At 42.3% G+C, this 17,241-nt stretch overlaps 1 protein-coding gene across 2 annotated transcripts in view; it reads left to right on the top strand.

Moving 5' to 3' along the window:
* Positions 1 to 126: 126 nt before the first annotated feature.
* Positions 127 to 17,241, top strand: part of LOC139752184 (epidermal retinol dehydrogenase 2-like) — a 52,917-nt gene continuing 35,802 nt past the window's right edge. The window contains exons 1-2 of one of the 2 annotated variants that reach the window (XM_071668148.1): positions 127 to 277; positions 4,305 to 4,698. In XM_071668148.1, coding sequence (XP_071524249.1) covers positions 4,461 to 4,698 — 238 coding nt within the window. In that variant the 5' untranslated portion in view covers positions 127 to 277; positions 4,305 to 4,460. The remainder of the gene's footprint in view (positions 278 to 4,304; positions 4,699 to 17,241) is intronic. The other variant, XM_071668149.1, reaches the window with a different exon arrangement.

Genomic DNA, 17,241 nt, shown 5'->3' on the forward strand with positions numbered 1-17,241 from the left:
GAAGAGTGCACTGATTGGTTTATTGCTTTTAGGAGCTTTGTATTTGCCAATATTTTGACATTAATTTTGATCTGAATTAATGATCTGGCGCGCCTCTCGGGAGTACAACATCTGGCAGCCGCCAGCAGTAGCCAGCCACTCAGCCATCCATTCAGAGTGCAGACAGTATTAACCCAACAACGTAGGGAAGAGATTGTGCTGCTCGCCTGATGTACACGTTATCCATGTGTTCATAGATATTGACAAACACGTTAATGCTTCACTCAGTATCAACGAAGTAAGTGATTTTACGTTGGTATACCATTTTTTTTTTTAGGCTGATAAGCGTATACGTTTACTAATAAATCAAGATACTGGCGTACATAACATGCTATCCCTTGGATGATATGGCATGAATGATTATGATTTCGTCTATCTTTAGGGAAGGGGCTATAGCAGAACAAGTAGATTACGATGCACTTTGCTTACCGATATTTATTCGGTGGAATTTGTGACTTTTTAGGAAAGTGTCTGATAAGATTTATTAATATTGTCACCATCACACCAGTCTGCTGTTGGTATTTGATGCCATGCATTTTAGAGTAAAATTTAATGAATAGGCTACAGATCAGTTTGCAAGGAAATCAATAAAAGGAGGAAGAGGTACGATGACGGAAATGGAGTTATTTGCCTTTGTCCCTGACAGGAAATCGAATTTTATGCTAATGAATTTAGTATGAGAATTATATATTAAGTCTCAGTGTCCTGTCAGGGCCAGGATACTTAAGATCCTTTTCCCCACGTGTGGGATTTTTGTTGAGATCGTCTGGTCATTTGAACTGGGCGGTAAGTGTGCCTGTCCCGCCCATGTTTGCAGTCACACGTTATGCTGAACAGTCTGTTACTTCCTTTGACGTCCTTTATGGAGAAACAAAGTATACATTTAACATGCCCATAATTGCAAGTTGAAGAAACTTATGATTCTAAGGATACAGTGAAAATACCTCCCGCGTGTACTTAGGTATCATTACTAAGAGCCTATGCTATCCTGGAGTAGACTAATATTAGAAATGGACGACGTGGGTGGGATGGCGTCTTCGTCTGTTTCCTGGTGCTACCTCGCTGACGCGGGAAACGGCGATCAAGTATAATCAGTACACGTATATATATATATATATATATATATATATATATATATATATATATATATATATATATATATATATATATATATATATGCTCTTATCAACATGGTATAGTCCAACAAACTCATGGCCCTAAGTTTCTGACATCGCTTGCTCTTCCGCCAACCACTTTAGCTTAAGACTAGGGAGAGAGAGAGAGAGAGAGAGAGAGAGAGAGAGAGAGAGAGAGAGAGAGAGAGAGAGAGAGAGAGAGAGAGAGAGAGAGGGAAGAATATAACGCTGGTCGTTCGAAGTGAATGTGATGGAGCAGCAGATGAGACTGCAAGTAACGTAATGTGCCAGATGTCAACCATTACAGGGAGAGAGGGGAGACACGTAGGGAAAGTTTTTACTTCAAATGGTAGTGTCCGTGACTGGTAAATGAAGCTGGGTCATTAAGCTGGGTAAAGCTATATAATATACGTTCGGGAAAGATTCTGAGTTTATGGACTAAAGTTTTATATTCCGAGTTTGTCGACTATATTTTATACTATACTGGCCATCTTGCTTTAGTATGTGTTTTCTTTTTTATTCTTAGAATATCCTCTTGCCTACAATATCTTTGTTGAGTTATTTATAGTGAATAAAATTGATCGATTTTCCTGCAATGCTTCTTATGAACTTTGAAGGCCGTGTATTTATTTCTTAGATTGTACAAGAGATACAAATAAAGCGACTGATTTCTTAACGTGATTGATACTGACAAATTTGTTTCAGCTTGGGGCACACATCAGCCCTTGTATTGCTTGCAGGAAAAAAAGATTAAAGTTTCCTGATGTGATTAGTATATTAGTATGAATTTTGGTTCAGTTAATCGGTGATTTTTTGCATTATGTAATATGGATAGTTTAAATGTTTGTCAGGAAATGCTAAAATGACCAGAAAAAACAAATTGAAGTAATTGTTATGCTTCATTATAGTGATGCACTACTTTTACGGCTGACAATTATGTAAATCAAGTTAATGCACAATAGTAAGCTTCGGTGCGGAATGTCTTGGTGTTTGTCGTACTGATGCGGGAGACGTAATTTTGTGGGGATGGATGCATTCCATGATAGTGGCATCATTCAAAATGAAGAACATCAGGCAGTAATCATAGTTACTGCGAAATCTGCAAAAATATATATTATTCACCACATCAGCCCGCATGTAATGATATGTGTACCGGTAAGTAATGGTAGAACTTTACGGTGGGCAGAACCGACCCTAGCTAGGGTAGGGAAGGTGTTTTGGCTCTTGGGAGCCTTTACAGCGAGAAGGCTTTAAGTCCACTTCGTCTTTTGATAATTATTATTATTACCCTCAAGTTAAACGAAATATTTAGCAACTTCTTCATTACTTTGGGGATTCTTTACACATCTCCTGTGCTAGTTGCGATAGCTGAGCGGTCATTCAGTAATCTGACTCTCATAATAGAATGTCACAGATAATACTATGAATTCCGAGAGACGAGATGTATGCTTTACTTAGCAGTGAAAGTGGACCGTTACGTGGGACTTGTGGTACCATGTTAACACAGAATGAAGCCTTGGGATTAGAAGTTTATTCTCGCTAGAGTCATCAGAAATGCATGTAAGCAAATGATAAGACGTAATTACGGATGATACAAATATTGCATCTCACTTTATATGTTGCAGACATTCAGCCGCGCATGGAAACAATACCGTCCTGACTAGGTGTTGTAATGGTGTCTGGGAGCCGTTGCAAGTGTAGTTCCGGTCTTGTCTAAATATTTCGATACATGCAGCCTGCACCTTATTTTTTCCTCATGGCACCTATGTCAGGCTGCTTTTCCTCATAAATATCATGATTTTCCTGGCACTACTGTCTAGTTTTCTTTCAGGGGGATGGGGTCTGGTTTTCCAGTTTATGAGGTCATGGATGATTTTCTCTCTTAAGGATTGTCTTCGATGAGAACTGAATTTACTCCATGAGTGGAGTCTTCAACGTAAATAGAAAAAATGTAATTGGTTTGTACTGAGATTAAGAGAATGTTGAAAGACTGTCATCAGCCCAACTGGTCATCAAAATGATCACCATAATGTCTGAGGACGACAAACCATCCTTGGGGCCGCCATTTTTATGTATTCCTGGACTTTTTTTCACCCCTGGCCATCATGACAACTTCGTTTCCCTTTTCGCTCGGCCGCAACATAAATCATGTGATTTTCGTATTCTCGTTCATCTTGCATGTTGCGTATTTTTCATTGTCTGCTTTAGCTTTTAAGGAATATAAATTAGAGGTATTTTCCTCAATACCTGTTGACAAAAATTTGTTGAGTTAGAGTGACTGTGAAACTGGCCCATCATGAAGACACTTTTACAGTATTTCTCAGCTGAAGATGTATATGTTCATGTGTCTGTGACACGACATTTGGTATAGGGAATAGGTCCAGGTTAAGACTAATAGCGTACATATTCCCCGTGTCTGTAGGAGAGCCCCAAGCCTTTCGGAGTGCTTTTCCTCACATGACTCCGTGTTTCCCCTCTAATTAAGAGTGACTGAGAAGACTTACACATGGTCTTTATCGAGTAGTTCCCGTATGCCGTGAAGGGAGGGTCTTCGGGGTATCAAAGTAGCTGCACTTGTAAGTGTGCAGGTGAGACCAGTGCTGCAGCGATTACAAGCTTCACTGTGTCGGCGTGCAAACGTCTGTCTCCCCAAGGTCTTGGCGACAGTCGAAGATCGGGGTCAAACATCTCGCCATTATACCCAAGGGTCATACCTCGTACCATCTTGCTTCAGTTCGTGTTGTTCTTGCACAAGGGCGATGCCGTCGTAAGACGTTGCAATCGTTATAACTGAATACAAAAAAAAGTATGTTCCACAGCTGAAGTCCTGTCTATCAGTGATGAATAGATATTGAAATTCGTCTGAATCCTTCGTGAAAAAAGCTTTCACAGACTTTAAAACACCTATGTAAAGTATTTTACTAGATACTTACCTTTCTTACCCGAGTACCTACAACGAGATTTTAATTTGAGGCAGTGCGATAAAATGTAGATGTTAAGAAATGTACGTAAATATTATCTAATGCTTCTTTTTCAGGAAGGCCACAGGGTAGGTCGTTGGGCAGTAAGCATTAATTAGACAGCCACCTGTGTAATGAGTGATGCAACATGAATATTTCTCTCCAACAGGTCCAGGAGAGAAGGATAGTTAAGAGAGAACATTAAGATTAGCGGGCTGGTGCTGCGTGAGACAACAGCCATAACACAAACGTTGGTGTTTACAACCGAAGGTGTATAGCCAGACGTGTACAGTTCCTACTTAGGAAGGATACTGTGGTGGGCATTATGGCGTGGTTTGATATCCCAGTAGCGCTCCTAGGGTTACTTGGAGCTCTGATAGCCTCTATCTACTACGCTTTAGAGTCGCTGGTCTTGTCCCTTGTGCCCAGGAAGTTCCTCAGGAAGGACGTGGCTGGGGACGTGGTACTGGTGACGGGTGGTGCCTCCGGCATCGGTCGTCTCATCTGCCTCAAGATGGCCGCCAGGGGCGCTAAGATCGTCACCTGGGATGTCAACACAGCAGGTAAGAAACCTCGTCGGCGACTGTAGCTGTGGACATGGTGCAGGAAATATCTTTGAAGTCCTCTACTTTATATATATATATATATATATAGGACTATATTTTCATATACTGTAATTAGAGACCGACAGAGAAAATGACATTAGTATATAAATGTATGTTTTTGTGTCTTAATGCATGTTCTTTATGTATATGTAAACAAAGAGAGTGAGAGGAAGGGACGGTGGAAAGAGTCACGTAAAGTTACAGTGATCATCTTGCTTTACAACGAGAACACAAAGATGTTGAGAGATGAGTCGTGAAAGGCCAGACGAAGACTGAATGGATGACAAGGTACAATCAACTGACTGTTAGAGGCAGTGCAGCAAAGTTAACCGATCATTTTCTCTCATGCTGCAGCCTTGGTTGCTTACCAAGTTGATTAATGTTTCTTATAGATAGTGTTTATCTATAAGTATATGCTACACATTATCTTTCCTTCAGAGTGAAAGGCCAAATACTGTTCCCTCTCTATCTTGACTATCTCATGTTCAGGTCCGCGGCGCAAACGTTGCTAGTATGGCTTTGACGTACCCCACTTTCCCTAGTTCCGTGTTCCGGCTAATCAACAGAACAGACTAACTTACCCAGTCCAGGTATGCGCCCGAGACACAAAGGCATGACGAGGAAAAGAGGAGCACCTGCTACGTAATCAGAAAAGGTCATGATTGTTCCGTGGTTTAGAACACATATGTAGGTAACACCAAATTTTCACATGTTTTGACACTTCAGGAGCTATGTAGTTTTACCCGTTATCTGTAGCAACTCCCACCTATGCCTTACCAAGCAAGATGATTAATGCAAATATAATTTCCATTGGGATGAGCGAAGGATATACGTATGCATCTTGATGAAGAACTGCAGTAACATGGTCTTGTGCTACGTCACTGAACACCGTCCATCTAACTCGTCCAAGTTCTCGTTTTAAGATGGTTAAGAGGCCATTGGATGAATAACTGGGTCAGGTCCGTAAGGCCAAGGTCCTCCCCTCAGACCTGAAGATGGTGACGGATTAGCTGTGTTGACACAAGCGGGAGGACATGAAATGGTGTATAATGTATTTTCAGTATGTACTTGTAAACAGAGTCGGCATAACTACGAACTGTTGGAAGTTATTGAAAGGTATATTTCTTTTTGAAATTAGTGGGACTGAGTCTAAGAAAAATATGAGTAAATCAGCTATTGATTATGCAGTGCTTCATTCATATGATTAAGAACTTTGTGTCATGTTATCGACGGCATCCATAGTAAAGAACAGTAGTTTTTATACCAACTCGGTAACGGACAGTAAACAGTTCAGCGAAATGTAGGGCTACTACAACCACGGAATGTAGCAGGATATTAAGCCAGAAAGTTGTTAGAGTATGTTAGGAAGTCCTTTTATGGTATAAGTAATGGACGAATGCATTCAACTGGATTATGACACTGAGGACTGTATAAATGTTTACAAAGATGTATAATTGTACAAAAAGTTTATGAGACGTGGGACTAACAAGCGTAGAAACTATTCTTTCTTGTACAGTGCAAATAAGTTGTTATGGGTTGGCGATAGGCTAGCATTTAACAAAATTATATAAGGTATGGAGATTGTCATATTGTTACATTACATTGAATTGATATATGATTATCTGTGGTGCCCAGAAATGGTGTTTATCAGATAAAATGGATTCGATGTATTATCATTTCTGAAAAGGAAGTATAAGATCAAATTTTATCGTTTGAAATCATTGGAGGATATGCATAACACCATAAATGCAGGCAAGCGGGTTGTTCTGGATTGTATATTATATAGCCCAAATTACATTGGATATGTTACTCTGTGTCTGAGAGGAATGAACGAAGACTGTAAGTGGATGGAAATGGTAGCTATTTTAAGGAAGAATTATTTTGATATACATATGTGAACCAAGGCTTTTGCGAAAATGACCCTCTGGGAATGAACGAAAAAATGCGACATGAGGTTTCCTGGGGGATCTTGTTATGAAGAGGGATGATGAACTTGTAATGAAAGATGAAGGATTGTATGTAGTGGTTAACTGTTGTTATTGATGTGAGTGGGTGGGTAGGGGACAGGGATAGGCGTGGGATTCCACAAGAAAATAAGAAACGTGTTGGTGGTGCAATTTGCATTTCTCGGATTCTCAGAGGCACACAACTCAAATTACAAAATGCGCTCTTCCAACAAAAAGGTATCCAAAAATGCACGTATGGAACGCACACTGAGAATTTATACCATGTTGGTGAGTTACGTTATAATGATAAGGTTCATTGTAGGCTGCTGGTTGTAGAGGACAAAGTTTGTGAAGCTGTGTTCTTAAGTGACTGATAATGGGTCGTGATAAGAGAGACGTGGGTAATGGTACGATGAGATTTGGGGTTAGGGAGTATGTAGTAGTAGTGAAAACATCACTACAGGAAACTGTGAGAAGGACTTGGGAATCGACGTAGTCCCTATCCTGTTACCTGAGTCTCACAGTAGGATAATAAGAAAGGTGACCGATCTGTCTGCTGGTATGCATTAGATTTACTTTCAAGTGTACACGAATAAGGAAATATTTAGCAAGCTGTTGACATCCTACCTTTGGCTATAACAAGAATACGCCTCAAGTTTGGTGTTGGCTCCTAAAGCAGCACGGAGAACTACTAAAGAAGGTACAGAGGAGAGTAACGAATATGGTACCATTGTCAATAGAGATGAGACATAGAAACATCAGGCCTTAGATATGTCTACCATGGAAGAGAAAGGCTTTGTATATCAGTTTAATGACGTTGGCAGCAAACAGTTTTCTGAAAGGTGGAAGGACAGAACAACCAGAGGCCTTAACTTGAAACTAAACGTGAAACTTGGTTGACAAGATGTGAAAAAGTGCTTGTATGATGTTAGGGTAGTGGGACTTTAGGAACTGGACGACATTGAGTTACGAGGTAATGAATGCGGACAGCATACAATTTATATGTATTAGGGTAATGGAGAAATTTCAAGAGATGGGGCCCCATGATTGCAGAATTTCCTCCCTTCTCAGTGTGTCATTGCGTGCGAATAGATAAATAGTATTACTGCTTTATACTATAAAAGATAATAGAATGACTTGTAGAGAAGTTGTTGGGTGAGGTGTTGAAGAATGGAGATGAAGCCGTGTGGACTGTGTTTATGGTTACACGGGATCTTTGGTAACTGGAGAGAAATGATTATATCCACTGTCAAATGATAAAGGGTATAAGAATTGTGATTGATGTTTAAAAGACTAATGAATTCCATGCGGAAGAGGAACATGATATTTAGAAAGGGAAGAAAGTATTGAGGATAACCTTTCTGGTAGATTTTTGAGAAGAAATTGAAATGCAGTTACGGAGGAAGATTCATATAAGGGGAACAGAAGGAGTTTCAAGAAGCTTAAACTGTAGTTTGAATATGTAGCTCAGACTATTGTTAAGAAAGCAAAAGTGTGGGTGACCTGAGTGGGGATTAAGGTGACCCACCCAGGTAGGTACTCGTTTGGGAAGAGTGATTCCACGTAGCTAGGATAGAGACGGAGATAGAATTCTCAAGAATATTTAAAGTTTCTACCCGTGGCTCCTATAGTAGCTGGATTTTCATGTGCATGTGTTCCTTTTAAAGCAGAATGTTGATCTTTGGATTTCGCAAATCCGTGTTGGGGTTAGGGTGTGAGGTGTTGTAGCAGAGAGTGTAGGGGTTGGCTTTGGCGTTCACGCAGTGGAAGTTAAGGTTGGCAACTTGGGAATATCCCAGTGGATCTGTATCTTGTTGCTAAGATTTCTGTGTACGTTTTGTATTTTGTGAAAGGTTTATGCGTTGAAATGACAAAATGGAGACGTGCAAGGTAGTAAGAGAGCAAGACCAACTTAAAGCATTATACGTTGTTTCCCTCACTTCATCATAGTAGACACATTGATTTTAAAATGATGTGATAATTGAAATTAGAAATTTAACGAATATATTTAGCTAGAGATGATAAGATGGTAACTTGGTCGGCGCTAGATACAGTAAGTTAATCTTGAAAATACAGAAACCAGTAATGATTCAGGTATAAATTCGTCTGAGTGAACCCGGGTAGGAACTGTTATCTTGATTAAGATGTGACGAAGATAACAGGGTCATATGTCGATGATTCTCATCTGGAAATAGTTATGATGCCTTTGCGGTCGTAACGAAGTATACGAGATTGAACGGTAAATGTATCTTAGTGAAAATAATTTTCTTCCTAGTTGGGGATGAGAGAGCTTGGGAAGTGAGTCAGTTGTTGTTCGCTGATGATACAGCGATGGTGGCTGATTCATGTGAGAAACTGCAGAAGCTGGTGACTGAGTTTGGTAAAGTGTGTGGAAGAAGAAAGTTAAGAGTAAATGTGAATAAGAGCAAGGTTATTAGGTACAGTAGGGTTGAGAGTCAAGTCAAGTTGGGAGGTGAGTTTGAATGGAGAAAAACTGGAGGAAGTGAAGTGTTTTAGATATCTGGGAGTGGATCTGGCAGCGGATGGAACCATGGAAGCGGAAGTGGATCATAGGGTGGGGGAGGGGGCGAAAATTCTGGGGGCCTTGAAGAATGTGTGGAAGTCGAGAACATTATCTCGGAAAGCAAAAATGGGTATGTTTGAAGGAATAGTGGTTCCAACAATGTTGTATGGTTGCGAGGCGTGGGCTATGGATAGAGTTGTGCGCAGGAGGATGGATGTGCTGGAAATGAGATGTTTGAGGACAATGTGTGGTGTGAAGTGGTTTGATCGAGTGAGTAACGTAAGGGTAAGAGAGATGTGTGGAAATAAAAAGAGCGTGGTTGAGAGAGCAGAAGAGGGTGTTTTGAAGTGGTTTGGGCACATGGAGAGAATGAGTGAGGAAAGATTGACCAAGAGGATATATGTGTCGGAGGTGGAGGGAACGAGGAGAAGAGGGAGACCAAATCGGAGGTGGAAAGATGGAGTGAAAAAGATTTTGTGTGATCGGGGCCTGAACATGCAGGAGGGTGAAAGGAGGGCAAGAAATAGAGTGAATTGGAGCGATGTGGTATACCGGGGTTGACGTGCTGTCAGTGGATTGAATCAAGGCATGTGAAGCGTCTGGGGTAAACCATGGAAAGCTGTGTGGGTATGTATATTTGCGTGTGTGGACGTATGTATATACATGTTAGGGGGGGGGGGGTTTGGGGCCTTTTCTTTCGTCTTTTTCCCTTGCGCAAAACCTCGCAAACGCGGGAGACGCGACAAAGTATAATAATAATAAATATTTTTTTTAACCCACTAGAGCAGGGCCCCAAACCCAAATTTTCCCTTTTAAACCTACCAAAAGGGTCAAATTAAAACCCGCGGGCCCCTTCCCCAAAAGGGTCGCCCTTTTTCTTTTCAATTTTTGGAAACCCCCGTGCAAAAGGGGTTGTACCCTAAATTTTTTCCCCAAGATTTTGGGAATTTGAAGGAAAAAAGGGTTGGGGTTCCCCGGGGGGTCCCGACTCCGGGGAAAAACCAACCCTTTGTGGTACCACTGTTGGGGATCGGGCAGAACGGCAGGGCTCCCGGGGAAACGGAATGGGAATGATCCTTGAAACAACGCCCCGGAATGACCCCAAAAAATATGCCCCGGAATGACCCCGGGATCAACAGGGCCGGAAACCTTTCCCTTGAAACCGAAGGGTTTTACCCGGGTTCCAAAGGGTTTAAGGAAAAGTCCCGGGGTTTTAATTTGGTAAATCAAACTTGAAGGTAAGGCCTCCGGGGGGGAAAAGGTTTGGCCCAAGGAAGGGGTCCCCTTTGGTGAAACGAAGGGAATCCTGTTCCCGGGTGAAAAAAATTTAAAGGTTTTCCGCTTCCGGGGAAAAACCCAAATTTGTGGTTTCCCACCTGGGGGTTTTTCCCCCCAACCACCGGGTCAAGCATTACCCTCCGCCACCGGTGTTCCCAAATAGTCCCGGCCTGGCCCCTTTTTTTAAAACAAAGGAAGGGGGGTCCAACCCCGGGAAAAATTTTAAGGTTTAATTATCCCTGGGAAAAAATGAAAGGGTTTTAGGGTTTGAATAAAAAAAATTTTAAGGTAATATTGGGTAAAAAAATTATGGGTAATGGTTTTGGGAAAGTTTGGTAAGGGATTGGGTTTTTTTAAAAAAATAGGGAAGGCCATGCTCCCGGGGATAACAAGTTAATACCTTTTGGGGTGATAAAAATAGTTTTCCCGATATGGGTCAAAATTTAAAAGGTTACATAAACTCCGGGAAAAAAAAAAATTTTTTTTAAGGAAAGAAAAGGGGTTTTAAAAGCTTTACCCGGCCTTTTTTCCTGGGGGAAAAAAATGAAAATTATGGGAAAGGTTCCCGGGGAAATGATTTTATTTTTCAAAAATTATTTTCCCGGTACCTTTTCCCTCCCTTTTCCCTTGTCCACTCATATTTCCCTTTTCCCTTTCCCTCCTCTACCCTTGAAAACCCAAGAGGAAGGAAAAACGGGGCCCCCTTGGTTAACGGTTGGGTGGTTGTTGGGGGTGGTGTCATACAAAAGGGGTAAAAATTTGTCCCATAATACAAGGTTAAAAACCCTGGGAACGCAAGGTGAAAAACCCCCCTTCCCGGAACACCCCGGGTGAAAACGAAATTTTACCACCACCATTATAAAAATATGTCCCAGGTAATAAAATGGTGTAACAAAGTTTCCAGGTCCCTGAACCGGTAAAAGGCAGTCCGGGAACTGGGGAAAAAACAGGGCCCGGTCCTGACTCCCTGGGGGGTTGGGTCCCTGTTAGGGAAAGGAACCATGTACAGGTCCCTGTTTGGGAAACAACTGAAGGTAAAACTACTACCCGGTTTGAAAACCCAAGCATTACCAGGGTCCCTTTTGACTACCCGGTTGAAACGAAATATGTAGCACGGTATACTGATTACGCAGGTGATAGCGGGGCATCTACCACGGTACACTGATTGTGCAAGTGATGATGGAGCGTGTACCACGGTACACTGGTTACCCTGGTGATAACGAAGCATGTACCACGGTACACTGACTACCCTGGTGATAACGAAGCATGTACCACGGTACACTGACTACCCTGGTGATAACGAAGCATGTACCACGGTACACTGACTACCCTGGTGATAACGAAGCATGTACCACGGTACACTGACTACCCTGGTGATAACGAAGCATGTACCACGGTACACTGACTACCCTGGTGATAACGAAGCATGTACCACGGTACACTGGTTACCCTGGTGATAACGAAGCATGTACCACGGTACACTGACTACCCTGGTGATAACGAAGCATGTACCACGGTACACTGACTACCCTGGTGATAACGAAGCATGTACCACGGTACACTGACTACCCTGGTGATAACGAAATATGTACCACGGTACACTGACTACCCTGGTGATAACGAAATATGTACCACGGTACATTACCTATGCAGGTCATGACGGAGCACGTACCACACAGTACATCACCTTACTTTGTGGAGGTATTCAAATGTTAGAAGAGGTCCACATGTGGGTTACAGATTTGGTATGTGAAGATCGGTAGCTGGGTTACAAAAGAGATCACTCGCCATAGACTTAATACGAAGTTTCATTGGAACAGTGAGGAACAGATCACTTGCAGGACATACAGATAAACTAAGGAACAAGTTAGAGGCGAGTATGTACTTCTGTAGTGTTGAAGTTTAAGATAACCGCATGTGATGACGTACTAAATCCTGCGAGCGTTGATAAGATCCAAAGATTTAGTGACTGTAGAGAAGAATTTAGGGACTGAACTCCATTAGCTTAAAGTTCCCTATCAGCAAATCATAGTATTTATACCGAAACCAGAAGCGTACAGGGACACATCGGCACACAATGCAGGTGGAGTAGAGTCTGCGGCAGGGGCGAACTTGGCGTATACCCACCCACCCACTCACTAACCCGTCTGACGGTGCCTCGTGAGTGGCCAGCCATTGTCATCAGATATCTGTGAGAGATTATACAATGTGCACTACAGTAGGTTGAGGACAGGCGGCAGTAATATGACGGGTGGGTGTGCTCAGCACTACTGCCGCGAGGTGGATGGCTACCATGACAGAGCCCGGATACATGATCCCTGTAGGAGGTAGTCATCATGTGGAGGGTACTGTGAGGTAACAGGTATTTGCTTGACTTGTGTGCTTCCGTCACAGAAGCATTCACGTGCGTTGTGCCAAGCAGACGTTGAGTAATGTTATATGCGATTACCACTTGTGTATTACACAGAGAGACGTAAAACTCGCTTTGCCCCCATCCCATGATTTTGTATATACAATGTCTTACTCAAACACATTTGCACACATCCCGGCTTACGCTATTTTCTCATCCCTTGATTAGACCCAAACACTGATTACGTATGTGTTACGGGCAGAGTTTTACACTCGCATTTGTCATTTTGTGTGTTACGCACCTTCTTTGACGTACAAAGCTTGGCAACAGTACTTACCAAAAAGTGAAACTCTTGGACATCTCTTACGTCACTTACTTTAATAAACTTATACTGGACATAGTAACAGTCAGCCTCTGTTTCTCCACCACACTTTCTCTAAAATGTATTTCTTTATCCACGTTGTCGGGGAGAGAGAGAGAGAGAGAGAGAGAGAGAGAGAGAGAGAGAGAGAGAGAGAGAGAGAGAGAGAGAGAGAGAGAGAGAGCCAATAACATGGTGTGTGTGTGTGTGTGTGTGTTCCGGTCCTCTGAGTGCATCAGACTTCGGTCCTAGCTATCGTGTGGTTATTTCCCTGGGGCCCTGACCACCGTGGAACGCCCCTTGGGCACGATTCTGCTGATTAGGTTGCCATCACGCACGTGCATCCCACGGAGGAGGTTAAGATGTGTAGGTTAGTCTTAACAGGTTAGGTTAACCATTCTCCTGGGATAAGCTTTGTATGTATATACTAGTCAGTCCAGTATAGTTATTGGAAAGTAGGTTTGATAACGTATGGAATACGGAAGGAGGTTAGAAGGGCAGTTTAAGACGTCTGAAACATGAGAAGGGGAAATACCTTGCCATAAATTTATGAATTACTGAGGATGTGGGAGAACGTCCCGTCCTACCACATACACCGCTCGTATCATTACTTCACTGAAGCACTAGCCATGCAATGCAATAAACACTGTGGTCACACGTGATTAAACTACGTAGATTCCCAGGCTGTTGAAGGTCTTCGTCGTATAATTTATTTGTTCATGTGCATAAAAAAAAAGAAGAAAAAACAAACGACCACAAAAAGTTAAGTGAGCCAGCGTATCTGTCAAGGGAATTGTTGTCAAGGTCAGCGGGGCACAATCCGGGTACGCCTATCCCACCCCACCCCACCCCACTCCACCCCACCCCACTCCACCCAGCCACTCCTGCCCTTGTTTATGAGAGGGAATTTCTAGTAAACATTTTCTGAGACGTATGGAAAGGAATTGAATGTTAGGCTTTCTACTTATTACAGATACATATGTAGATGTATGGGTGTTGATATGTATATTCATATTTTCCAAGCCAACCATTTCTTGTAATGGTTGGCATGACACATTTCCTGGCCAGGATGGTGATGATTTACATGGGACATCCCATGACCAGGATAGTGATGACTGGCATGGGACACCCCATGACCAGGATAGTGATTACCCTAAGACATCTCATGGCCTGATAATGATGATTGGTATGGGCCATCCCCTGGCGAGGATGATAAATGGTTAGCACAGCACATCCTATGGCCAATATGGCACAGCACATCCTATGGCCAAGATGGTGATGGTTGGCATAGGGCATCACTTGGTCAAGTTGGATGCAACATATAAGGTGGCTTGAGGACATAGGCGACTGGTTTTGGGTACCAGTGTGATACAGAGAGGACATAGGTGACTGTTTTTGGGTACCAGTGTAATACAGAAGTATATTATGTATATTATCTAAAACCTGTGTTTTTACCAAGTCAAATTCTCGGGATTATTATTTTCTATACCTCTGGGGCTTACAGTGTACCTAGAAACACCTCAAAACAACAAAACACTATATGTAAAGGATCGTCCACGCTTGCGACAAGATGATCCACTTTCCTGACTTGGGATCTGTATCACAAGCGACCAATCCACTCTGTCTCGGAAGCACACAACAAGAAACGAGGAAAAATCTTTACTTTACAGCTGTTTAATGTGGTGCAATGGTAGGGTTGTATTCGGTGCGGAGGATCTTGTATTCAGAGTGAATCATTTTTGTCTGAAGTCTTTAGTTTATTGATTTCTATTGATATATGATTAGGTACAAATAAAGTTTCGATCCAAATATCTTGATCGTCATTCCATCGCAGTCGAACGCTCTACGTCCGTTACCTTTGAGTAAAGATTCAAGGTTTTGCAATACATGATTCTGACGTGATGGCGCGATTTTTTTTTTCAATACGTTGATAGCTTACATAATACCACAACGATTATTTTTTTCTGTGTGTACGTTTTCCTAGCGAGACACACCAGGAAGAACCACATGATGTCTCTTCTGCCCGGTCCTTCCGCGTTGGTGAGGCTGGTATGTTTGCTACTTATAAAAGGTGAATATTTCTGGTGTTATTTTGTTAAGGGTAGCAGACTGACGACGCGACGCCTTTGAGTTAATTAACCTGTTTAGCTTGTTTAGCCATCACACCCAAGGGTCATTTTGTCGTACTCAAGAGGTTTAGGCGTCCATTTACATCCTGCCAACCTGGGTACTTGTTTCACTTTCTTGACAATTTGTGTATCTGTCGCACATTCCTGACAACCACTGTACCTGTCGCTCATTCCTGACAACCACTGTACCTGTCGCTCTGTCTTTTCCAAACTACTACGTATCTGTTGTACCGTCCTGCTAAACTGTGCACCTCTTACACCGTCTTACTTACTGGTGTGCCTGGCACAGTGTGTAGCACATCACTTGCACAGACACAGAGTCAAACATGAAAATACACATACAAACACGCACCCGCATACAAACTAGGTACACACTACACCAACGTAGCAAACATTCATAAAATACTCACCGGCATATATATATATATATATATATATATATATATATATATATATATATATATATATATATATATTTTTTTTTTTTACTTTGTCAGCTGTCTCCCGCGTTTGCGAGGTAGCGCAAGGAAACAGACGAAAGAAATGGCCCAACCCCCCCCCCCCCCATACACATGTACATACACACGTCCACACACGCAAAATATACATACCTACACAGCTTTCCATAGGTTTACCCCAGACGCTTCACATGCCCTTGATTCACTCCACTGACAGCACGTCAACCCCTGTATACCACATCGCTCCAATTCACTCTATTCCTTGCCCTCCTTACACCCTCCTGCATGTTCAGGCCCCGATCACACAAAATCTTTTTCACTCCATCTCTCCACCTCCAATTTGGTCTCCCTCTTCTCCTCGTTCCCTCCACCTCCGACACATATATCCTCTTGGTCAATCTTTCCTCACTCATTCTCTCCATGTGCCCAAACCATTTCAAAACACCCTCTTCTGCTCTCTCAACCACGCTCTTTTTATTTCCACACATCTCTCTTACCCTTACGTTACTTACTCGATCAAACCACCTCACACCACACATTGTCCTCAAACATCTCATTTCCAGCACATCCATCCTCCTGCGCACAACTCTATCCATAGCCCACGCCTCGCAACCATACAACATTGTTGGAACCACTATTCCTTCAAACATACCCATTTTTGCTTTCCGAGATAATGTTCTCGACTTCCACACATTCTTCAAGGCTCCCAGAATTTTCGCCCCCTCCCCCACCCTATGATCCACTTCCGCTTCCATGGTTCCATCCGCTGCCAGATCCACTCCCAGATATCTAAAACACTTCACTTCCTCCAGTTATTCTCCATTCAAACTCACCTCCCAATTGACTTGACCCTCAACCCTACTGTACCTAATAACCTTGCTCTTATTCACATTTACTCTTAACTTTCTTCTTCCACACACTTTACCAAACTCAGTCACCAGCTTCTGCAGTTTCTCACATGAATCAGCCACCAGCGCTGTATCATCAGCGAACAACAACTGACTCACTTATATATATATAAGTAGACCTTCAGGGTAAGGTTGTGGAGGACGTTGGTGAGGAAAGTGGCGGCTGCTGGATAACCTTCACTGAGCGGAGCGCCTACCTGTGTATGCTGCGCAGTAGCGTCGCAACAGTTACTGTTTTGTCATTCATAGCTTAAGCCTTAGAGTGTTTCATGACGCCAGGGAATCATTTCCTACCATATCGATACTTCATAACATTTCGACTAACTGGTTAATTTTACTTTTAAACTTGTCTTAGTTTCTGAAAGGTGGTTCTTCTTTAATATTCTTTATTTAGTGTATTTTTATGTATTGCCCTACAGTTGCCTTTTCTTTTTTACTGAAAACTGATTTGTGCGTATGTATGTATGTGAATTTTTTGTGGCGTAGTGGTTAGCATTCCTGACGGTGACGCAGTCACGGGCCGCCAAGGGTCGAGCGCATAGGCTAG

This window comes from Panulirus ornatus, chromosome 12 (genome assembly GCF_036320965.1).
Source record: "Panulirus ornatus isolate Po-2019 chromosome 12, ASM3632096v1, whole genome shotgun sequence".
NCBI classification, from domain to species: Eukaryota; Metazoa; Arthropoda; class Malacostraca; order Decapoda; family Palinuridae; genus Panulirus; species Panulirus ornatus.